The sequence below is a fragment of the Furipterus horrens genome, unplaced genomic scaffold (assembly GCF_987537825.1).
Source record: "Furipterus horrens unplaced genomic scaffold, mFurHor1.1.pri manual_scaffold_3, whole genome shotgun sequence".
Taxonomy (NCBI): Eukaryota; Metazoa; Chordata; class Mammalia; order Chiroptera; family Furipteridae; genus Furipterus; species Furipterus horrens.
The window spans coordinates 14823037-14847643 of NW_028327173.1; the positions used below are offsets into that span (position 1 = coordinate 14823037).

The following is a 24607-nucleotide window of genomic DNA, read 5'->3' on the forward strand; positions in this document are numbered from 1 at the left end:
ACCCCCCCCCTCTCTTCGCAGCTGAAGGATCCAAGGGAAAGACGGAGTCAATACAGCTTGGCTTCAGGTGCGCCGCAGGAGTTGCCGGTATTGACTACAACGTCAAACCGCCTTAGGGACTCTGGCTCCGGATTTTCTGTCGGGGTTTACTCCCTTAGCCTTTCCCCTGAAGAGGTATGCCGCAAGGCAGCGGAGGTTTTTTGGAATCAGAGTTTTCCTTCTCTGATGTGCCCTGACTGGAAGATCTAACCAGCGACACTTAGCTCGCAGGCCGACGCTCAATCCACTGAGCCAAACCAGCCAGGGGGAGCCATTGTAGCAGTCCTAGTAGAAATAACAAGGTAGAATAATGACGGTAGAAGCATTACGAAGGAAGAAGAACAGTGGGTGCTGAAAGAGGAAGAGAAGGTGTGACCACTTTGCCTAATACTTGCTTCAGGAATTCTGAAGCCATTCAAAGAACTTAACATCTAATTGGAAAAACAAGACCCATGTACATACCAGCCACCACAAAGGAACGTTTTTAGAGTAGTAGGGTTAAGAAAAATTAAGCAACATAGGAATATAGTCAATAATATTCTAACATCTACGTATGGTCCTAGGTGCGTACTTGAATTATTGGGGGATTACTTTATAAATTATATAATTGTCTAACCACTATGCTATACACTGAAAATAATGTACAGTGATATTGAATGTCAACTATAATTGAAAAATAAAATTAAAACAATAAAAGAGCCGCAGGCCCTGGGAGTACCTGTGTGAACCTTGTCTCGCAGGTTGGTCATCAGGTCCTCTACAATCCATACATGCTACACAGGCTCAGACAGAAGGTGAGGCCATCATGTGTGGGAAGTATACTGAACCCAAAGGACATAGCCAGTCCCCACATATCAGTGAAAGAATTGCAGTATGTCAGAATTGGAAGGAACTTTGGAAATCCTCTACACAATCCCCTTTCCTACTCTTTCCATTTTAGGGAGGAAGGAACTGAAACCCAGAGAGGGGATGGAAGTTGCTCAAGATCATGTAGCTAGTTGGGGTCACAAGTGGGACCAGAACCCAGGTCCCCAGAGGTGGAGTCTATGCCTCTCAACATGCTGCTTCTCTCTTGCAACCCGGAGGGGTCAGAGCATGTGTTGACAGAACCAAACACTTCCTCATCCTAGGAGTGGTAAGGAAATACAATGACAGTTGCTAAGTAAACAGCTGTTTTTCTAATCTTCTGTGTTTCTTCCTCTGCAAGATTATGCTGAAATGTTGTCCAAAACAGTAAGCACAGACACTTTAAAAGAAAAAAATAACCATCTTCACACACTTTCTAGTGATCAGAGTCGTGGTCTTTAATATTACAGAACTCATCTTGGGGAAGATGTAATGGGACATTGACCTTCATATCTTCTTAACCTTGTGAAAATAAACAGAAACTTCTTTTAACATGGAATCAGGAGGCTAGAAGAGAGAACTCTCACTCACATGTCGCTCAGCTCTTTCAGTAGGAAGAGACATACTTTGTACTTACAATAGAAGGGGATACTATTGTACATAACTGCCTGAGCAGGAGAAAGGAAAGATTCCTCCTTGCCCTGTAATAGCTCAGCCAATGGGAGACTGCCATAACTCAGTCAATGGAAAGTCACTGTACTTCAAACTTTTAGGTTACTCCAAAGGGCTCTTCATTTACAACAGCCCCTCTGAAGTCATCAAAGGGCAGCCCTCTCTTCTGTTTCTCTAGACTTGAGTATGGTTTACCCTTAGACCACAGGTTCTGAATTGCAATTCTTTGTTGTTCCTGAATAAACCCATTTTGCTGGAGAAATAGCTGGCTGTCTATTTGTTAAAGGCCAACATCCTCATATCCAAAATGCAAATCTGCAGGAGCAGGTGAGAGGCACTGCGAGAGTGGACAATACGGGCAGTTGGGAAACCTGGGTTTCTAGCACTAGATGCCACCTCATGGGGTTTCCTTGGGCAAGTCTTGTCCACAGTCTGGGTCCGTTTCCTCACCTAAATGATGCAGGTAGTTCTCAGTAATATCCAAGTTCCCTTGTCCCCTTGCTTTCCTCCTTCATAAACTCTAGTGCTTTACTTAAAGCCGAAGTAAGAGCGTGTGAAAGGAGAAAGGTAGGAAGTATGGAAAGGAGAGAGGTAGAAAATGTGAAAGTACATTTAATTCAATGATTTGTAAATTCTATACTTATTGAAGAGATATTAACTGAGTATCAATTCATGTCATGCATTTGGGCATTTCCTTTGCTAAAATTAGAAAAGACCCCACCAATGAATAAAGAAAGGCATGCCCCAACTTTAGGGAACCACAAGTTTACCTTTAAAAATTTTACCATTTCAAGTGGGTTCAGTAGTGACACCTAGAACTTCATATTTACCCAGAACATGGGGATATTGCCTTATTTGGAATAGAGTCTTTGTAGATGTAATTTGTTAAATTAAGACGAGATCATACTGGATTAGGGTGTGCCTTAATCCAATGATTGGCATCCTTAGAAGAAGACACCAAGAGACAAGGGGGCTGGGGAGGCCATGTGAAGATAAAGGCAGAGATTGGAGTTATGTTGCCACAAACCAGGGAACACCAGAGCTGTCAGAAGTTGGAAGAGGCACGAAAGGATCCTCCTCTTGAACCTCTGGAGGGAGCACGGGCCTGCCAACACCTTGATTTCGGACTTCTAGGCTCCAGAGCTGTGAAAGAATAAACTTCTGTTGTTTTAAGGCACTCAGTTTATGGAAAGTTGCCACAGGAAACTAATACAGGACATAAAAAGAAGTGCATTGAGAAGTAATGATGACTTAAGGTTGTAGCAATCTGATTTAAGGTTACAGAAGTCAAACATGACATCTGATCAAATTGAATTTGACTGAACAAGGTCAAGAGGTTAGTGGTCAAGAGGGCAGGCTTTGGAGTCAAACAGAACAGGCTTGGAAACTCCAGCTTTGGGTACATATTAGCCGTGTGGCCTCTGGCAAATGATTTGCCTCTGAGACGTTTCCTCATCTGCAAAATGAGGATACCAAACCCTCTTTGTCAGATTATTGTAAAAACCAAGTGAAATACCTCATTTAAAAGTACATAGCCTATGTCCTGACTAGTGCGGCTCAGTGGGTTGAGATCGTCCTGCACAGTGAAAGCTCGCTGGATTGATTCCTGGTCACGGCACATGCCTGGGTTACGGGTTCAGGCCCTGGTCAGGATGTGTGTGAGAGGCAACTGATCGATGTTTATCTCTCACATTGATGTTTCTCTCCCTTTCTTTCTACCTCCCTTTCCTTCTCTCTAAGAATAAATAAATAAAATCCTTTAAAAAAAGGTACTTAGTCCTCTGCCTGGCACATAGTTAAACGCAATAAAAGTTAGCTGGCATTTGTGACCAGAGTACTTAGTAGCTCTACGCTACCTAAAGTTGCCTCAGTTAGTCCCTAACACATGATCTTGATGATTTCTTTCGCTGTATCACCTTTAATTAGACTCTCAAGAAGCTACGCCATCGTCTCTCGAGACGGACGGCTGCCGACGACGACGACAACGATCACCTTTAATTATTTATTTATTGGCTCTCTCCCCACCAGAATGGAGAATGTAAGCCCCATTAGACAGGGGCAGGGTTTTATTTAAGGCTGGGCACCCAGGACCTAGCACAGACCCTGGCAGGTATTTAGGAGATAGGTGAAGGAGTGAATGAATAGTGGACACCTTGTCTTATAAAGTATTAAATGAAGATGTATTTAATCAATTTCTTTCCTTTTATTCTGTCTTCAGTCCCAAATAATTGCATTAGGATTCCTCGCGATCTGCCCCTCCAACAACAATTTCTCTTGCCTACTGTTTTAAGCCCCTCCCTGATATGTAAAATATGGTGTTCTGGGATCTTCAAAAGCACGGGGCTGTATTCTTGCTGGAGACCATGGACCGCGGGCTGTCAGTCTTGTGCCTAGCACATAGTGAAGGCACTTCCGCCTCCTCCTCCTTGCTCTGTTTCTTATTTGTCACAGGGGCGGGGGTGGGAGGGAAACAAAAGGCCTGAACTGAGATCTGAGTGGGAACAGTTTGGGGATTTATAAAACCTTCATGAACATCTTCCTTTTCCTTGAAGTTGGGTTAGACTGGGACACAGTCTGTTTCCAGTAGGACCATCAAACAGGACTTCACAGGGTCAATGAAATTCTCTGAAGATTCTGTGTCTCAAGTGATCTCAGCTTCCATATTCCCCAGAGACCTAAAAGTCATAGTGGCTGCAAGTGGGGGTTATCAGGGGTCAGGAAGGTCCATCGCCCTAATAACAAGATGTCCTTAACTGGAGGGTTGTCAGCTACCTCTGAAAGAGGTAGATCAACACCCATGGTTTTCATCACAGCACAGTTTTCGGTCCTCAGCAGGATAGGGTGACCTAAAAAGGTCCTCGTTGGGAAAGGGTGATCCAGAACCAAGACGGCTCCAACAATTAAACAGGAACAAGGGCTGGCTAGCCATCCATCCATATGCTGAGATCCCAAGAGAATATGGATGCAATTTTTCTCAAATTTTCTCCAAGCCCCTCATTGCTGAGCCTGAAGGCTCCCTCTGGCTCCTGTGGTCTCTGGAGAATGCAGGCACTAAGCCATCTTGTTGAGAAGATTTTCCTGACCTGACAGGCACTGAGTCTGTCCCAGGTGTCTTGCCTCCTGCCAACCTTGCCGCTCCTCACAGGACTGAGCTGTCTAGCAGACTGTGTGCAGATAAGCAGGACCAGGCTTCTCTCCAGGGGTCAGTGCCAACACTCATCAGCAAAAAAGTTTAAGTGTCAAAGCCGCTGGGGCTGGTTCCAGTAAGATGAGAGGGTCAAGACTACTCTCTCTCTTCCAGGGATTGGAATGATTTCTGACTTGGCTTGTTTAAAACTCTGAAAGAGGCCGCATCACCAATCAGAGAAGGTAGACCCTTGGAATCCGGCCCCTGGGTGACTTTGACATCAGCCTCTGTCTCAGTGATGGATGACCTTGGTACCTCTTCTTTTCCTTCAAGCCCAAGGCCTCTCAGGTGCTTCTTCCAGTGGGCCAGACGGTGGCGGGCAGAGGAGCGGATCTCCCCACTCCGCAGGGCATAGATGACGGGGTTGACCAGGGAATTGACAAGGCAAAGCAAGGAGCAAAAGGCGAAGACCTTCTTGACCTGTTCACTTAGAGTAGTGGCCAGGCTGTAGACCATCAGGGTTAGTACCGGGAACCAGCATATGAAGAGAACAGCCAGCACCAGCCCCAGTGTCTTGGCCAGCCTCATATCTAGCCTCATCCGGGCTATTCCTGGCACCTGCCTGTCCTGGTGCTCAGCCAGGCTGGCTACGTGCTGATGGGCCTTCCAGAGGACGTGCCCGTAGGTGTAGATGATGCCAGAGAAGAGGAAGGCGATGAATAGGAGCCAGCCCAGCAGATAGTCATTGGGGATCAGAGGGAAAAGCTCAGAGCAGGGACTGGGACAGCAAGTCCATCCCATGAGGGGCAGGTAGGAGATCAATGCTGAGAGGACCCACATGATGCCCAGGGTCACCAGTGCCCTCCCACGGGTGAGCAGGGCTTTGTAGGTCGGTGGGTAGCGCAGACAGAGGTAGCGGTCAATGGCGGTGAGTAGGAGACTGCCTACAGAGGCTGTGAAGGTCATGGTTACGCTGCCAATCTTCAGCAGAAAGACAGCTTTGGAATCCATGCCATGAAAGACATGGAAATTTACAAAGTTACAGGCAAAGACCACACTGGCCAGGAAGTCAGCCGCAGCCAAGCTGCTAATAAACAGGTATGAGGGCTTCCTGCGGAGCCGGTGGGAGGACAGGATCAGGTAGAGCACAGCTAGGTTCTCCAGGGCGCTTAGCAGGCCCAGGGAGGCGCACAAGACTGCAATAGCTATCTGTTGCTGACTGCTCAGAATCATGTAATCCTTCATGGGGTTGAAATCCAAGCCATCCTTGGAGCCATTGGCTGCCTTTATCACCGAGCAACTTTCCATGGAGGGCGTCCTTCAGATTCTGCTGGGCTTGCCAAGAAGTCTTACTGGAGTACAATGAGAGAAAGAAGTGAGTTTTTTTTTCAGTCAGCACAATAACAAACTCACACGATCACTGACTCTAGCCAAACCCTTTATCTGTGGAGATGGATATATTAAAATAGCAATCTATATATATTTTGTTCCTTTTTTTAAAAAGGATTTTCTTTACATATCTTTAGAGAGGGTGTAAGGAAGGAGAGAAACATCAATCAGCTGGCTCTTGCATGCCCCCAACTGGGGACCTGGCCCACAACCCAAGTATGTGCCCTGACTAGAAATTAAACTACTGACCTTTTGATTTGCAGGTGGGTGCTCAATCTGCTGAGCCACACCAGCCAGGGCCCTCTCTCTTTTGCCGTTTCTCCATTCTAATGGGGCACTAGGTCTGTACTGGTTGTCCTAGGAGAAGTATGTGGGAATTCAAGAAGCAGAGGTGGCCTGCAAGCTTTTTGGTGTTTTGTTTTCAAAAAGACTAATTCTAAGACTTCTCTTTGACAGTAAGGTAAATCTCCAATGGTCAAAAATCAAGAGGAAATCAAAACCAAGAAAAAATGCAATCCAGAGTGATAAAGTGGAGGAGTTTTTTGCATTGGTATTTTGTTCTTTTGTTCACCAGTTTTGGTAAGTTGCTAAAGTTTAAACAACTATTTAGGGATGGGAGACAAGACCTTGGCTTCATACCAGTAGGGTTGCCAGATAAAATACAGGAGTCCAGATAAATCTGAATGTCAGGTAATGAATCATTTTTTTTGTATAAGTATATTTTAAATATTGAGAAAAAATTAAATCACCCAAATATTATATGGCACATTATTAGATATAATTATTACAAAGCAAACTCAAAGTTTCTCTAGAGGAATATACTTTCTCTCTAGGTCACACAAGATTTCCACATATAAAGGCTCATGGAATTTGAGCTCACAATGCAAAAGGAAATATGAATAAGAGTTAGCAGAAATGTCAGACAGTAGAATTAGACTTTCAAGAACTGCATATAATACTTGGATATATGTTATTAAAATGTTTAATATTACTGACCAATAAGGAATAAAAAATATGAGTACATAATGAGTGACTGGGTAGCTTTAAAAAGAATCAAGTATAATTTTGGAAGTGAAAAATAAAGTCATTGAAAAAAGGAACCCTTGGGGGCAGGGCAAAGAGCACAAAAGATTTGTTGAAAAGCACTGATCTGGAAGGTAGATCTGAAGAAATTTCTCAGAATGCAGCACAAGGAGATAAAGAGATGGAAAACTTGAAAGAGAGCTTAAGAGACATGAAGGATGGAATGAAAAGTTTAAATATATCTAATGGGAGTTTCAAAAGGGAAGAGTAGAATTGGTAGGGGGCATTGAGGAGGCAGTATTCAAAGAGGCGATAGTGGAGAATTGTCCAGAATTCTCTTGGACATGACTCTTCAGAATCAGCAATCACAGTGAATTCCAAGCAGAATTTTAAAAACAAAGTAATTCTACATTTACAGATATTATAATAAAACCCCAGAACACCAAAGAGAAAAAATTAAAAGCAATCAGAAAGAAAAAGTACAATACCTGCCAAGGAGTCATAATTAAATGTAGAAGCAGATTTCCCAATAGCAACATTAGTAGCCAGAAGAGAAAGGGAAAAATATTAAACTATCACTCAGAATAAAGAAATAGAAATAGAACTGTCCACTAACAGGCCTTCGCTGAAGGAACATCTACAGGTTATGCCATTGGGAGAAGGAAATTCTTCACAGAGGGAAGAACAGAAAGGAAAGAAGAAATTGTGAACAAATAAATTGATAAATATATAAGTAAGTTTTAAAATGTCTCTATAAGGCCATAATACTTAAAGTCATAATAATTATGACTGATTTGGAGGGTATAAAAACAAAGTGGAATAAAATTGTGAATGACAGTAACACAAGCTGAGAGAGATGAACAGAGTTGAGGCTTTATTTAGGAAATGAATAAAGGCATTTGTCTAATTTAGGCTTTTCAAAATCAGGCATTATCTCTTACCCAGCTGACTGCAATATTAACTGAACTCCCTGCTTTTAACCAGACTCATCTTTAGTCTAATTTCAACACAATAGCTAAAGTGAGCCTTTAAAAATGTGTCAGATCATACCACTGTCCCAACCCTGCATAGGTCCCATTCCGTTCAGTATATCATCCAAACTACTAATGTGTCCTGGCCCCATTACCTCTTTGACCTCCCTACTATCATGCTTCCCTTGGTCAACCAGCGTTAGCCATGCTGGCTTTCTGATGGACCCAAACTCCTACCACAGAGCCTTTGCACTGGCTGTGCCCTCTGCCTGAACACTCTTTCCCTAGACATATGCTTGGCTGTCTCTTACCTTCTTTAATTTTGGGCTCACATTTTACCTTTTCAATCTCCCCTACCACACTATTTAATACTGTAACTCATCCCAACCTCCTGTTCTTTTGGTCCCCTTCACTCTGCTTTATTCTTTTTTTCATATCATTACATATAATTTACCCCACAAAACTTACCTATTTATTATGCTTTATTGTTCATTGTCTGTTTGTTCCACTAGAACTTAAATTCCATGAGGTCAACAAGCTGACTCTTTTGTTCACTGATATAAGGGCTTAGAATAGTATCTGATTTACGACAGCGACTCAGTAACTATTTGTGAAGTTGAATTGAAATGAAATCGAATTTTGAGTGATTTTAGCATTCCTTTCTTAGAAGTTAACAGATTAAGCAGACAATGTATTAATTAATAGGATGTATAGATTTGAACATTTAATTAACAAGCTTGATCTAATAGTCATATATGGAAGTCGGCACCCAATAATTGGAGAATACACATTGTTTTCAAGAAAATGTGAACATTTTCCAAGTGTTTAAGGTGATGTCATTTATTTCAGGCTAAGTCTAAGGTGAAGAGTAAATTTCAACAAAGTTAAAATGATCTGTGGCATATAAACCATAATATAAACCATGTTTCCTGACCACAGTATAATTTATTTAAAAATCAAGAAGTTTAAGAATATAACTAACAAACTTAATAGGTATAACGCTTTAAAAACACACTTCTGAATAATTCCAGATTTTTTTTTTAATTTTAAGAGGGCAGAATGCTTTTTTTTTTTAATTAAAAATTTCTTTTATCCTCACTGAGGACAATTTTTCATTGCTTTTAGAGAGAGAGAGAAACATCGATTGGCTACCTCTTATACAAACCCTGACTGGGGATGGAACCTGCAACCTGGGTACGTGCCCTGACCGGGAATTGAACCTGCTTCCTTTTAGTCTGTGGGATGACACTCCAACCAACTGAGCCACACTGCCCAGGGCAAGAGCAGAATGCTTTTTACACTTGATGGAACCCCTATTTGTAAATCAGGTAAAATCTGAGTCCATGTCACCTCTGTCCTCTCTTCAAGGCAGCCCAGGTTCCTTTGGGAGCTCTCAGGCTCCAAGAAACAGAGGAAAAGCCTCTGATCGACACCAACTCCATCATTTTACCATTGAGAAAATAGCCCAAGGGTGGGGATGAATTAACGGCAGAGCTGGAACTAGATTCCACAGGCCCTAAGTCACAAGACAAAACTTGTGCTGTCAGCGAGGAGATGACCTTACCTAGACAAGCTGAAAGGGGGCGTTTCCCTGAGACCAAGGGTCTTTGCTGCACGTTGCCAAGATCACACCTGAGTTGAGACAGGAAATGCGGCTAGCTGAGTTCTCAGCCCTGGTCACAAATGAGTGACAGGTATGGAAGCCTTTCTCAGCTCCCACCTTTATACCCTGACACTTCTGGTAGCTTCCTCTCTGCACCCTTGCTGCCCCTCTGCCCCAACTCTCTTCTCATATTTCCCATAGAAAATGCGCCCCCGCCCATCAGAGACTGGCTTACCCTAGGCAGAGTCCAACCTAGAAGAGGGATGCCTGCGGTGGGAGTGGCCACATTTGTGCCTCACCCAGGTCTGGCGTGGCCACCAACCTGTGGCTGTTGTCCCAATTAGGTCAGGGCACAAAATTCAGGCTTTTGGATGGAGGTCCTAAAAAGACAACATCAGACAACAACAGAACGCACAGAACAACGGGGAAACCAGCTCTCTGTCTGCCTTGCCTCTGGGCAGACAGAAATCCTTCGGGAGTCAGAGTGTCTGTCTTTTAGACAAGTCTTCCTTGGGGCAAAGCCTCGTCTGGATGCCCAGCACACACTGAGGCTGCGTATTTGCTGAGCTGCACGGCTGCTCTCGTTTCACCTCTGCCTCGTCATGTGATCTCGGGCAAGTCCCTTCAACTTTCTCAGTCCCTTTTCTCATCTGCGAAATGACAACGGCAATACCTGTCCCACTCCCTTTGAGAAAATCAAATCGGCTGCCGATCTCCACCAGGGCTTTGTAACCCAGCCCACGGGGAGATCGCAGTCCTTTTGAAGGGTATGTAAGACTTTATTTCTGTGCATTTGTTAGGAGGAAAGGGTTCATGTTTTTGTATCAGTCACTGCAGGTCCCCCGTATTGGGAGTCACTGAGGCATGCAGGAACATTTTGTGACCTGACACCATACAAATGTAAGATGCAAAGAGAACCACCAAACCAACTGAGCGCTTTCATCACCTAAGAAAAATGCCAAAACCCCACCTGACACTCTTCCCACAGACAGGGTGTCTATGCTGCCTTGGGTGCTCAGGGCTGTCACCTGGAGACCTGACTCAGGCTGAATGTCTGGGAAGGGAACTTGGAGGGCTGTGGAAACCACTCAGAAAAAGGTGCACCTGGGGGTTTTCCTGACCTGAAGTGAAAGTGTGAAGTAAAACAGTGGCACCCTCACAGGTGGCCCCATCATTACTACTATGTTTAAAACCTAAGGGCGCCAGGGACAAGTGGCTATTACACCTGCCATAGGAAGCTGAGTTGAAGGCTGAGAGCCCTCATTTTTCTCTCTGATTGTGAGTGGGGAGGCCTGTTTTTCAGTCCTTGTTCTGCTACAGAGTGACTTTGGGCAGGTCCCTTCTCTTTTCTGGGTCTTTCTTTTCTCCTTTTTAAAGCAGGTGGGTTGACTGAGTGACTCCTTAGGTCTCCTCCAGGAAACTCACCATGTTGTATCCCAATGGCACAGGCTTTGTAATCAGACGTCCCTGGATTCAAATCAGGTCTGTAAGTTACGGGAAGTGCGATGCTGGGCAAGTTCCCTCACCTCTGTTTCATTGATCTGTTAACCCATATCACACTGTTGTGCATTAAGTGACAGACGTTTACTACATTTATGACTCTGTGCCTGGCTTAATGTTCATGTCTAATGAAAGGCAGGAAATCCTCAATAGTTAGTTTATAGGATTCTGTGTTTGAGTTTTGTCTGACCTTTGTTTGCGAGCTCAGACAGATAGAAAGACCTCCACTTATCCTCACTGGACATTTAACCTCGATGAAGGCTAAACCATCACATTTAAAAAAAACCTGTTTGACCTGCATGAACAGTCCATCAGTAATAGACTAAGATGACCCTCTTGATCTGCTTCCTAGAAGATTGGGCTCTTGGCACTATGTCCAGCCATGAGAAGGGTGTCACAGGGACTTCATTCTACATTTCTTTTCCTAGTCCCCTTCTGCACTTGGTAGCAAGAAAGTTTTCTGGAGTTTGGAGTTGTAGGCTATGTTCCTTTGCCCAAATCTTACCTTTTTTTTTTCACGGCCTATGTGAAAGGCCATCTCCTCCACGGAGTACTCTCTGGTTTCTTCTTACCTCTCCAGGTGGGTGAAACTCATTGAGTTCTATTGCATGAATTACTGACTACCTTCTATTATTTGTGTCCATTTCTCACCTTGCTTCCTGGACTGTGAGTTTCTGATTTTGAGACTAGAATCTGTGTCAGCGAGTGGACACATCTTTGTATTCTACTGCCCTTCACACCAACACTAGCCCAGATGAGATTCTTGGTGGAGATCTTTTCACGTGGGGCCTGAGCTAAGCAAAGCTGACCTGATGAAAATGCAGCTCATCCCACAAAAGAGAGGCAGTTAGATGGCCCCTGAGTCACCACTCCTCATTCCCAAGTCCATGGCAGACATTGCTCATCGGTCCCAGTCCTCAGTCACACTAAGCCTGACCGTGAGCTTCTCACCAGATTGCTCCTGACCCAGGCAACCAGACTTGCAGAAAAAGATAGGGGCCACAAGTGGCATGTCTAAGGCATGAATAGGAGGTTGGCGCTGTCCAGACTCTTTGACCTTGGAAACAGACCACCACGATAGTCCTTCCCGAAATGGATTTGGCAGGGAAGGTAGGATAGCAAGTGGGGAAAGGAACTCAAAAATCTTTCTGGTGATATAAATCGCAGCAGATGTTCATTGATGCCAAATAAAATATGGGGAGAGATGCAGAAGGCTGCTGAAGGGTTTTTCCCAAATTGATTTCTTCAATGCATTTCTGGGATTTCCAGAGCTTGAGTATGGCACCTGGCACAAAGCAGGCACTTAAATATTTTAAAATTGACTTATTGGGTCCTGACTGGTGTGGGTCAGTGAACCGAGTGCTGGTCTGGGAACTGAAAGGTTGCTGGTTGGTCAGGGCACGTGCCTGGGTTGCAGGCCAGGTCCCCAATTAGGGGTGTGCGAGAGGCAACCACACATTGATGTTTCTCTCCCTCTCTTTCTCCCTCCCTTCCCCTCTCTCTAAAAATAAATAAATAAAATCAACTTACTGAATGAATGAATGAACAAATATCTAATAGGAAAAAAAGAAGTTTCTTCAGACAGACTTCTGTGTTTCCCTTTACCTCAGCTGCCAGGAAGCTCAAAGCTAGATGCAAGGTAGGCCTACAGATCTGGGTCATTTAAGGTTGATTCATTTATTGCTCCTTTTAGTGGTTTCTAATGCTTCGCTTTTATTTCAATTGCCCTATTCATAATATAGGCCACCTGTAGTCCTTTTAGGAAAGAATTAGTAATTTACAGAACTGGGGCAATAGAGTATCACTAAAGTCTCCTCTATAATTCCTCTCTCAAATGCCTATTGGTTGTCACTGAAACCCAGTCCACAAGAGTCTGCCCTGTGGGGCTGAAGGATTCCATCCTGAGCCTGCTACCTGTTCTCCATTCATCACCCCGCATCAGGGGTCTGAGGGTCACCACCTGATGTCTGGACGCACATTTTCCCTGCACCTTCCATCCTCATCTGTCAGTATCATCTCCAGCCTCCCTCTTAGGAGGGATGGGGCCACATGATGTCTGAGGCCTCTTTCCATTATAAGAAGGTTAAGTGCCAACACTTAAGAATGAAATGCTGTTGTGTTCAAATCCCAGCTCTGCCACTGGTGGGCTATGTGACCTTGGGACAAGTTACTCAAACTCTCTGAGCCTCAGTTTCGTCATCTGTGACTAGGGAAGCTAATCCCTCATTTTTTAAAAAAGATTTTATTTATTTTTAGGAAGGGGAAGGGAGGAAGAAAGAGAGGGAGAAAAGCATTAATGTGTGGTTGTCTCTTACATGCCCCCAACTAGGGACCTGGCCTGCAACCCAGGCATGTGTCCTAACTGGGAATCGAACTGGCGACCCTTTGGTTCATAGGCTGGTGCTCAACCCACTGAGCCACACCAGCCAGGGCTAATCCTTGCATTCTCGATGTGCACATTAAATAATTATTTAAAACAAATTAAGCAGGTAGCTTGGCTGCCTGATTGAACTACAGACCATGCCTGCGATGTGGGGAAAGAAAAGGATCCCAAGCTGGGAAGCAGGTACTCAGTGTGTGAGCCCGGGCTCTGGCACCAGTTGGTTCAGAGGGGAAGTCACTTCCTCTCTCCCAGCCCCATATTGCCCATGAGAAGAAGATCGGATGATAATGATGATGAGCACTTAACATGGTCCTAGCACATTATCTCATGTAAGCCTCCAAACAACCCTGTATGGCATTATTCTTTTCCATCTTTTATAGATGAGGAAATTGGAGTCCAGAGCTGTGAAGAAACTGCTGTGGGCACTGGGAACCTGTGCTCTTGCCCATTCCTCTGAAAACAAGAGCCACGTCCTCTTGCTCTTACATTTGCTCCCCCACCTCCAAACAAACACTCGGTACACTATCTGGCTGATCTGAAATCTGCCCATAGGGCAGTTTTGTGGAATATGTTCTAACATCTTCTTCCTCTTTTCAATTACTGTATACCCATGCGACTTCCCTTTTAAAGAATGTACTAATGATGCCCACATTTTTTCACACTTGATAGTTTGCACAGATAATAGTTGGCTCTTATCTGAGGCAGGTCAGTGTTCCCTGAGCACACATGTTCAGAAAGGGCAGGTCACTTGCCCCAAATTCCACAGCAAGTGGCGGTGTTATGATAGAGTCAGGTTGGTATAGGGCCAGGATCTCTTTCATGACCTTACTCAGGGTGAGGGGCCTTGAAAACAGACAGAGACCATCTTTGTCTTTAGTCCCAGGGGTAAATCACATTTCATTTCTCTCTCCTTTTGGCTTTTTCCCTCTTCTGATCAGTTTCACTCACTGACGCCTCCATGACTACCTTTAGTTGGACTAGGGTTTAGCCCTGCCCCTCAGCCTGGTAGCCTGAACTTCTCTCAGACAGGGGTTTACCATTCAGGCTGGTGGGTTTAGGAGTCAGACGGACCTGAGTTCCAGTCTTGGCTCAGTCAAGTGTTAGCTTTGTGCCCTCAGATAAAGCCCCTCACTGCTTTTCCTCAGTTTCTTCATCTGTAAAATGGGAAAAACAAGTCATACTATTTCATCAGTGGGGATGAGGCATGAGGATTAATGGACTATCATCATGTGTAACGCAGTGCCTGGCACACAGGAGGCCCTCCAAGGCTGGCAGATTTTATGTATGTGCCATATAGAATATGTATACATATTAATACCTTTCTCCTCCCTTTCCCAACTTTCTTGCTAGTAGGCAACAAATGAGAATGCCAACATCATCTCTGTTGTGCTTTGGGCTGGAGGGGAGCGTGGCCAAGGAGGGAGGAGAGTGTCAGCAGAACAGAAGGAGAAGATCCTGCTTCCACCTGGCATTTTAGAGTCGGGTGAATGGGAAGCTGTGCATGTGCTGAGGAGCTGAGCGATCACCAGCCAGGCTGGGTAAGGAGGTCAGCACCTCTCTGTCAGTCCACGATCATGCCAGGAGCCCTAGACCGAGGAGACGGGAGTCTGGGTTCCGGTTCCAGTTTTGGGTGGAACTGACGGCTGGGGAACCTCAGACAAAACAGTGGCCTTCGGTACAGCTGGAGGGGATTTTTGATGAGATCTCAGAGGGTCCTTCCAACCTGGAAGTTGTGCAATTAACCACCCACACAAGGTGGGGGCGGGGGTTGGGCAGGCTGCACAAGAACTGGCGTGAAAACCCGCTCAGGAAAGCCTGAGCAGCAGTTTTCAGACTCTGCGCCCTCAGCATTTCTTTACGATCTGAAATGAAAAGTTCTCTGGACCCTAAAGAACTTTTGTTGGTGGAGGTTACATCCATCCGTCATTATTGTATTAGGAAATATAATTCACAACTTAAAAACTATCCTCAATAAACCTAACACATATTAATAAAAACAACATATTTTTAATGCAACCAACTTTTGGGGGCAAATTTCTTAATCATCTGACAGCTGGATTCTCACCTCCGTTTCTGCACTCAATGTGGTGTGACATGTTGTTGTGATTAAAGAATAGGAAGAAAATGAATCTGTTGCTGTCGCCTAGTGCCTCCATGGTGGCAGGCACTCTAAGAGACTTTTTACTGGCACTGTCTCCTTTATCCTCCACACTGCCCTTTGCAGGTAGATTGTCTTGTTTTCATTGTCTTATAGAGGAGGAAGCTGAGGCTCAGAGGGATGGAGTTGCCCAAGGTCCCAAGGCTTGTAGGTGACAGAATCAGTACTCAAACCCAGGCTGCTATGCCACACCTGGTGCCAGATACCACATATGGAAATGGAGGGGCACCGGGGTCTTTGACGCTCTGGGCAGCACTCTCTTCCCTGGTTTCTGCTTCTCATCCTCTCCTCCTTGTCCTGGTTTTCCAGCCAAGGCCTCCAGCACCACTCTTGGCTGCAAGGACTCTCGAATGTCCACTCCAAGCCAGCCGTGTCGTCCATGGCTACGTCCCAAGTGCCCGGAATGCTGCCTGCACATGGCAGGTGCTCCATCAGCACTTGTGCGATGAATCAGTTGAAGGGGTTCTCCCTGACACTTGTGAAAATCCTTACGGACAGTTACTCTTCAAGATTTTCAAAGTGGACACAGCTGGTTTTATTTGTGGGGGGTAAAGATGACTTGATGGACGATATGGCAGCAAGAAGGGCATCCCTGACCTAATGTTTACTTCTAAAGGGCCTCTCAAGGGACCTGTGGCAAGAGGACTTAGAAACAGATTTTTAGAGCCTAATTTGCCCCTCGGTAAATGCAGGCAGAGTGGAGTCCTGGGGGGAAGGTACCTGAATAGTAATGGCTTGCTATGTGCCTAGCACAGGGCTTTGTATGTCAACTCAGTTAATTCTCGCAATAAGGCCAGGGAGGGCGGTGCTATTATCATGGCCTCTGTTTTACAGACAAGGGGACAGGAGCTCAGAGATGAAGTGACTTGCTCAAGGTCAGACAATGGGGTAGAGCCCGTTTGAACCCAGGCCCAGGCCATAATCATCACACTTCCTGCTCCCGGTTGCTCAGCTGGCTCCTGCGACCTTCTCCTTGGGGGGACTTCTTGAAATACTGTAAGTAGCACAAATTTCCTTGTTTCCTGCTTCATCAGATCCCAGGGTTCTGGAGCTTAAGATGGGCACATTTACACGCTGTCTGAAGACACCTGACTTACTTCTGTTCCTTCAGGGTGCTGCTCACTCCCTTGCGATTCAGGGCACATCACTGATTCTCTGCCCTTTATTTTTATCTGTGTAATAGACCTATACCTTTATTTTACAAAACAAACAAACAAACAAAATCCTGGTACAGAAAACTTTGGAAATGCAGTCATAATAAGGTATAAATAACTGATAACAGTGTCAGGATCTACCTCACCCTGGGGGTAGCTTGCTACTGCTGACAACTCTGTCATTGGCCATTAGGAAATGTGTGTGTGTGTGTGGTTAGGGAGGGGGCCGGTTTGGGAAACATTGTTAATATTATACCTGGAAGTGGTAGGCACCTCTTCCGCCCATGAAGTGCTCTCTGTAGGACAAGCAAGGCATCATATCCAGGGGGGACAGAGAGACCTCTGAATGATGACAAGGACTTTCAACGGTGACTTCTCTATGCAGCAGAGAGTAGAAGATTAATCTCAGGGTGGCTATGCTGAATCACCTGCGGCTTCCCGCCAGGCTGGTCTACCTCTTCCTGGCTTGGCCAGATTCCTGCTCTAACCTCGATTCTGGTTGTTTCTAGGGTTGCAGCAGTGGGGTGGGGGTCGGAACTCAGCTGGTCCCCTGAACGAAGGTGGAGTGAGAGGCGAGGATGATGTAAAGAGCCCTGGGACTTCCGGCCAAGATGGAGGCCTAGACAGACACGCTCCATCTCCCTCCACAACTAAGAAGGAATACAATAACTGCAAAACCAGAAATAACCAGAAGTTCCAGAAAATAAAGACACATAGAAGTCCAACATATGAAGTTATAAAGAAGTGCTCGTCCAGATAGTAGGAGGGGTGAAGCTGGGGCAGAGAGGTCAAACTGTGCTGGCAGCAGCAGCAGTGGTGATGTAGGCGGGACAGCAGTAAGCACAGACACCTGTATTTAGGGGGACGTGAGAAGCACCTGGGGAGCACCCCTGGCTGCAGACCAGACCTGTCAGCTCGCGATTCCAAAGCCAGGGAAGGCAGACTCCCATTGCCTCGGACTGTGAGGGCCAGAAAGGGTGGGGATGGAGGAGAGGCTCCTGGTCTCTCAGTGGAGAGTGAGCGGCAGGAATCCATCTTCGACCCCCGCCCCCACACAAAGCGCCACAGTGTGGTGAGAAGGGTTGCCTGGTAGTGATGAGTGCACGGGGCTCTGCCCCCTATGGCGTAGGAGGTGTGACAACCCCGCCCAGGAAGCAAAGGTAAACACAAAACTGTCAGGATGGCAGGGATTATGATAGAGATCCCAGTGATGCAGCTGACCAGACAGCAAATATCTAATCTAACGAATCAGCAGATAGGAAATCTTTCTGAGGCTCAGTTCAGAGCTTTGGTTATAAAAATGCTTACAGACCTAACAGCAGATCTTAAACAAGACGAGGAAGGAATGAAGGCTAGACCTGCTGAAATGAACGAAATACATATGAAACAAGTGGTGAGGGAAGGAAAACCAGGGATCAAATCAACACATCGGAACATAGGGAAGGAACAAACAGTCAACCAATGCAGGAAGAGGAAGTGAAAAGTGAGGAAAATGAGGAGAAGCTCAGAAACCTCTGGGACAGCTATGAGCAGTCCAACATCTGAATCATAAGGTTGCCAGAGGTGAAGAAGAAGAACTAGAAATTGAAAAATTATGTGAAAAAATATGAAGCAGAACTTCCCTAACTTAGGGAAAGAAATAGACTTACAGGTCCAGGAAGCACAGAGAGTTCCAAAAAAACTGGACCCAGGGAGAACCACACCAAGACACATTATAATCAAAATGTCAAAAAATAAGGATAAAGAGAGAATCTTAAAAGCAGCAAGAGAGAAGAGAACTATGTACAAAGGGGTCCCAATAAGACTTTCAGCTGAATTTCTCAAAAGAAACTGCAGGCAAGAAGGGACTGGCAAGAAACATTCAAAGTAATGAAAGGCAAAAAACCTACAACCACGATTACTCTATCCAGCGAAGCTGTCATTCAGAATAGAAGGGCAGAGAAAGTGCTTCCAGGACAAAGCAAAACTGAAGGAGTTCATCAGATCCAAACCACTGTTATATGAAATGTTAAAGGGACTTGTTTAGGAGGCAGAGGATCAAAACTATGAACATTAAAATGAAAACTGTATCACAACAACCAACAACAGAAGCCAGGGAATTGAAACAAAGGCAAACTAAGTAGGCAATGAGAGTGGGAAAAGAATTATAGGTATGCGGGACATTATGGGGGGAGGTCAGCAGGGAGGGGGAAGGGGGAAAGGGAGGGAGATGGTACAGGAATTAAGAAACATAGTAGGAGAGAGTGGAGTAGACAGGAAGATGTTGAGAAGAACTATATGCACAACCAATGGGCATGGACTAAGGAGGGGGGGACAACTGGAGGGAGTACTGGGTGGAGGGGAACAAAGGGAAAAGAAATTGGGACAACTGTAACAGCATAATCAATAAAGCATATTAAAAAACAAACAAACAAACAAACAAAAAAACGAGCCCTGGAAGCTCAGTTCTTGAAACACACTGGTGATCATGACAATAATAGCAAGTAAATTTGAATGAGAGTTTACCATATACTGCATCCAGCACCATTCTGCACCCTTTACACTTTAAGTCACATATTCTTCAGGACAAGCCAGCAAGGGGACTGATCACTCCCATTTTATAATGGAGGAAACTGGCACCAGCACAGAGGCAGACTCATAGGGTTCCAGGCCGCTAACACCTGTGAGTGGTAACAAAGGGGCCGCAGGGTCGCAGGGACAGCTGGACAGAGGCTGATGATAAATTAGACCTGGTGTGGGCACTCAGGACATGGAGAGATGAGGCGAGTCAGGGAAGGGCCTGACATCTGGGTAGCTGATCCTCAAGCCTGCTCCATCTACTCTTCGGTAGTGGAAGGAATTCACGTGCATTGGTGGGTCTGTTTGGCTTTTGGGCCATAGGGCCATGAAGAAGAAAGCATGTTACCCATTCTAGCCTGGAATTTGTTCTAAGACCCTGCAGTGGTAGTACTGATCCCACCCAACTTGCAAGGTGACCTGGATTGCTATCTCCTGCTTCTGTGAAGAGAGACGCTAACAGGGCAGGATCAGTTGAGGAGAAGAAGGAAATACATGAACAGGTTTAAGAGGCAGCCCTCAGTCACAGCGGTGAGTTCTGATTCTGCCCCTTATTAAGTCTCTGGTCTCTTGGGCAAATGACTCCCTCCCTGAGCCTCAATGTCCTCATCTGTGAAATGGGAAAAGTGACACCATCTCCACCCACAGCTGTTGTGAGGAGAAAATGGGGTGGGTGGCAGAGTTTCTTTTGCTTCAGGTCTTTAATCATTGGTTCATTAAGGATATAAATGACACAATATAAGATTAAATAAGACCGTATGTCAGCCCAAACCACTCCAATGTTAAACAGCCAGTGGCCAAACGTTAAACAGCCAGGTGAGGAGCCGTGAGATCATTATGGGTTTGAGCACCACGAACTGCTGCTTTGGTGGGTTTATTGGTTTGTTTTCCCTCCTTCCCAGGGGCGGGTCTTGTCTTGTAATTTCCAGACCCTCGTAACCTATCATCCCTCCTTTGTACACATGGGCTGCTCAATAGTGTTTAATCAGTTACTAGCTTTAAGTGGGCATGCGCTAGCTCATCACAACACACAGGTTTTTAATATATATATATATATATATATATATATATATATATTTCCTCTTAACAGAAATATATTTTTTACATTTCACCCATCCCCCTTGCCCCCTCCCTTTAGGCTACCATCAGCTTGTGCTCCTTATCTCTGGGTCTGTTTCTCTTTTGTTTATTTGTTTTGTTTTTTTAGATTCCACATCTAAGTAAAATCATATGGTGTTTACCATTTTCTGTCTGGCCTGTTTCACTTAGCATAATACCCTAACTGCTGTTTTTGGTTCTTCTATTTATCCCAAGAAACCCTTGCACTGGGAAAAATATCTTTTAAATAGTGAAAGAATTATACACCAATTAGAAAAATGGAAACAGGCACCACGATCCTCTCATGCTGTGACCCTTCTGGAATACCTCTCTTCCTGCTGGGAAAAGCTGGTGGCGTAGTGGAAAGACAGACCTGCACTTGACTCTTTTCTCTGACATTTACCTGCTGTGGCTGAGCCTTGACAGCCTTATCTGTTAAGTGAGTATTATTAAGAGGGGCCTCGTGCAAGGACTGGAGAAGCATCTTGCTCCCCCTTGGTTCTCACCAGACACCCATCCCTGCTTCCAGCTCCTTCAGCTTCCCCAGGACCCAACAGGTCCCCGAGATACCCAGAAGACAGACTCATTGAAATCTGGCAGAGGCAACACCATGAACGCAGCTGTGGTTCTCAGAGAGGAACTTTGGGGGTGGCCCTAATCCCCAGGGAGTGGGGGGGGGGGCTTTGGTGGGAGGGCCGCCTCTAACTTGCTTTGTGAGCAGATGATTGGGGACCTCCCCTGTAGGGTTGGGAGCAGGCTGGGGTGGAGAGAAAAGGCAAAACCCATAGGATGCCCAACCCAGCCTACTCCTGCCCCAAGGTCTTGCCAACATCCTCCCCATTTGGATGGGATCCCAGCAGCCTTGCCTCTGACACCTGGGGGCTCCTCCCCCCCGATCTACCCCAGTGACCTGCCATTTTTCCTCCTTGGCCTTCGGGGTCTTCTTTCCCATGGCATGGGGCTGGAGGCAGAACGCATCTCACCCTCTGTGGGAGCTTCCTCTCCCCAGGAGATGGAGGGAAGATGGAGTGGTTTTGTCCTTTCCTGAGCTCAGCTGGGAGAGGGCTGACCACCTCTCAAGCCTACATCGTACCTTAGCTCTTTCAAGGCACTTTCCATACCGTCTCTCCTATCCAAGTCTTACCATAGGGCGCAGTTCTGGTCTCAGGCGTACCTGGGTTTGAGTCCTGGCTTTGCCATGCACCGCCCACTATGTGACCTTTCACAAGGTAGGGTGTCACCTTCAGTTTCTCACCTCTCAGGCGGGGGGCAGTGATAGCATCTCCCTCGTAGGCTGTTGTGAGGATTGAACCAGGTAATTCTCAGAGCTCTAGCATGTAGTGAATGTTTCATAAATGTGCACTTAAGAAAATAAAGAAGCACCCCCTGGAGGCAGGTTGGCAATGCTGTTTATAGCTTCATGTTTTAGAGCTGGAGAAGCTGAGTTTTACACAGGTGCTGTGACTCACCCAAGGTCACCTTCCTAATTGGCGAGGGGACTTAGGTCTTGCAGAGGATTCAGCGATAGAGAGCCGGACTGAACTCTAGCTTCACAATTCCTTGGTCATGTGACCCTGAGGAAGTCACCACTGCCTGTGAGCCTTGGTTTTCCTGCCTTGTCAGGCAGGGCTGCGTCTCCCTTCAAAGAGCACCCTGTGTTTCTCCTGGCTCAGAGATTTTTTGCGGGGGTGGGAGTAGAAAGCAGAAGCCGTTTGCAGACAATCTTTCTTCCTGTCCTTTGTGAAAACCTGAGCTCAGCACAAAGGTTAAGCTGGTGTCCCACGTGGGTGGAGAGAAAAGAGGCTGCACCTGTGATCCGATCCAATCTGAAGCCAGGGAGAGATGAGAGAAGGCCCAGAGGGGCCAGGGGCCAGAGGTCATGGTGCCTTGAGTGTTGGGGAACTGGGCTCTATTCCCTGGAAGTGCTGTGGGGAAGTGGCGGCCCTTTGGGGAAGTTGCCAGGGTGGCACACCTCGGAGGTTGAACCTAAGATGCACCAAGTTTGAGTCTTGACAAAGAATCCGGACCCCAGGCATGCCGGGGAAGTGGATGGGGGACCAAGTCCCTTTGGACAAGGGGCATTCATCCTAGGAGGAGCCAGGGGGCCTCCCTCACACTAGGCTCTGTCCGTGACCCTCAGAGTGAATGTTCTATGCTGGGAAGGGCAGGCGGGGCCGAGGGAAGCTCAGTACTCACTGAGGTTTAATTACCGACCAGCCCCGTAGGATAAGGGCTCAGAATTCTATTGAATGTGCTATAATAAGAATGAATAGAAGAACATTTGATGGACATCTGAGAGCAGGCGACAAGACGAATAGGTGTGACAGGACGAGGAGGGAAGAAAAGAGACTGGCGCTGGATGGCTCTGCCGTCCTGACTGGGGCTGCCAGTTTGCCTGCCTTAACCACCTTCACATCCTTAACCGGCCAGAGGGTTAAGGACACACTTCATTGGCAGAAACTGATGCTGGGGCCCAGGGCAGGTGTGGGGGCCCCCTCGAGGGGAGCCACAAAGTGGTTACAGAGCTGGGGCCAGAGTGGTGGGGGCGCCACCTCCCAGGGTGTCCCCGGCCCCTCCCCTGCCTCAGTCCTGGGGCTCCAGGTGTTGACATGCCACGCATTCAAGGGACAAGCAGCCATGGCTTCATTTATTCTCATTTCTCATCCACAGCAAGGACAGAAGGGGGGAGGATCCAAACCTCCACTACAGTCATTCTGAGCGCAGCCCAGGTCCCCACCACACTGCCACCGTCATTGAGTCAACCCTCACCACAAGCCTCATAGTGATGGTCTGGGGCAGAATTTCTCAGAAGAGGAAGCGGAGGGGCAGAGCAGTGGACGGGTTTACCTGAGGCCACGGAGTCACAGAGCAGCACTGGGGTCCCCACCTGGGCTCTGGCCCCAGGGCACACTCATAAACACCACTGTTTCACTGAGTGGAACCTCCAAGAAGCAAACCCCTGGTCTCCTGGGTCTAGGGTGCACTAGACTGCCCTACACCCCGGGCCACCCCATGGGGACTGCAAATCTTTCTGGGTCTCAGTTTTTCCATCTGTAAAAGGAGGGCACTTGGACTCACCAGATGACCTGTACGTCTTCTTCCAGACTCATCTCCTGGGGTTCTTTCCTGGCCCACTGTCTGCTGTTCAAGCCTATGCCTTGTAAGGCAGGCAGGTCTGGTGGTTAAAGAGCAGGCTGCGGAGCCAGAGTGCCGAAGTGCAGGCCCAGCACTGTCATTTAATGCCTGTGTGACTTTAGGTGAGTTGCTTAGCACCCTTATGTAAAGTGGGGAATAATAATAGTACTTATATATGCAGTTGGGAGGATTCCGTAAATTAAACTATGAGTCCTGGTTGGTGTGGCTCAGTGGATTGAATGCCAGACTGCAAACCGAAAGGTTGCCAGATCGATTCCCGGTCAGAGAACATGCCTGGGTTGTGGGCTAAGTCCCTGGTTAGGGGCGTGCAAGAGGCAACTACACATTGCTGTTTCTCTCCCTCTCTTTCTCCCCCCTCCCTCTAAAAGTAAATAAATAAAATCTTACAATAAAACAAACTGTGAGAGGCCCCAGAGCAGTACCTGGCACACAGTAAGGCCGTCTGTGTGTTGGTGGTTATCACCTTCTGTCCTGACCTTGGTGGACAGGGTTCTTGTCATGTCCAACATCAAGTACCACACCAGCCCTAAGCCTTCCTGTGACTGGTCCTTAAAGTCCCCAGGAGTCCTTATATGACATCCGTCCCCCGAGCCCAGGCAGGCCCACCCAGCTTCTTACATCCTGGGAGGGAAAGGATAAGGCAACAAGACAGGTTTTCTGGAATGAGAAAGAAACCCAAAATAAAAGAACAAAAAAGCTACTCACAGATTTCGTGGCTGAGTGTCGCGACCCGGCTGGGCGTTGGGGAGTCCCGGTGGTTTTGTGTCTCGGATGTGGCCCGGGGTCCCAATCAGAGCTATTAGCTGCTGCCCCCCAAGCCAGCTTTCTCTTGCTTTTGCTCTCTCTCACATCACAGATGAGTGAGCGTGGAGAGGTCTGGCTTTCCGTCCCTGTTACCACTTCCCCTCTGGGTCCCCAGTGCCACACGGTTC

At 46.5% G+C, this 24607-nt stretch overlaps 1 protein-coding gene across 1 annotated transcript; it reads right to left on the bottom strand.

Moving 5' to 3' along the window:
- Positions 1-3740: 3740 nt before the first annotated feature.
- CNR2 (cannabinoid receptor 2) lies at positions 3741-24569 on the bottom strand. Its single transcript, XM_090271489.1, has 2 exons — positions 24381-24569; positions 3741-6036 (listed from the first exon to the last, which is right to left on the bottom strand). Exon 2 carries the CDS (start codon positions 5990-5992, stop codon positions 4841-4843), a length of 1152 nt encoding a protein of 383 aa, XP_090127615.1. The 5' UTR covers positions 5993-6036; positions 24381-24569; the 3' UTR covers positions 3741-4840.
- Positions 24570-24607: the final 38 nt, after the last annotated feature.

What these genes read in the sequence shown, in the direction of transcription:
- CNR2 (XM_090271489.1), bottom strand. Translation starts at nt 5,992, where the DNA reads ATGGAAAGTTGCTCGGTGATAAAGGCAGCCAATGGCTCCAAGGATGGC.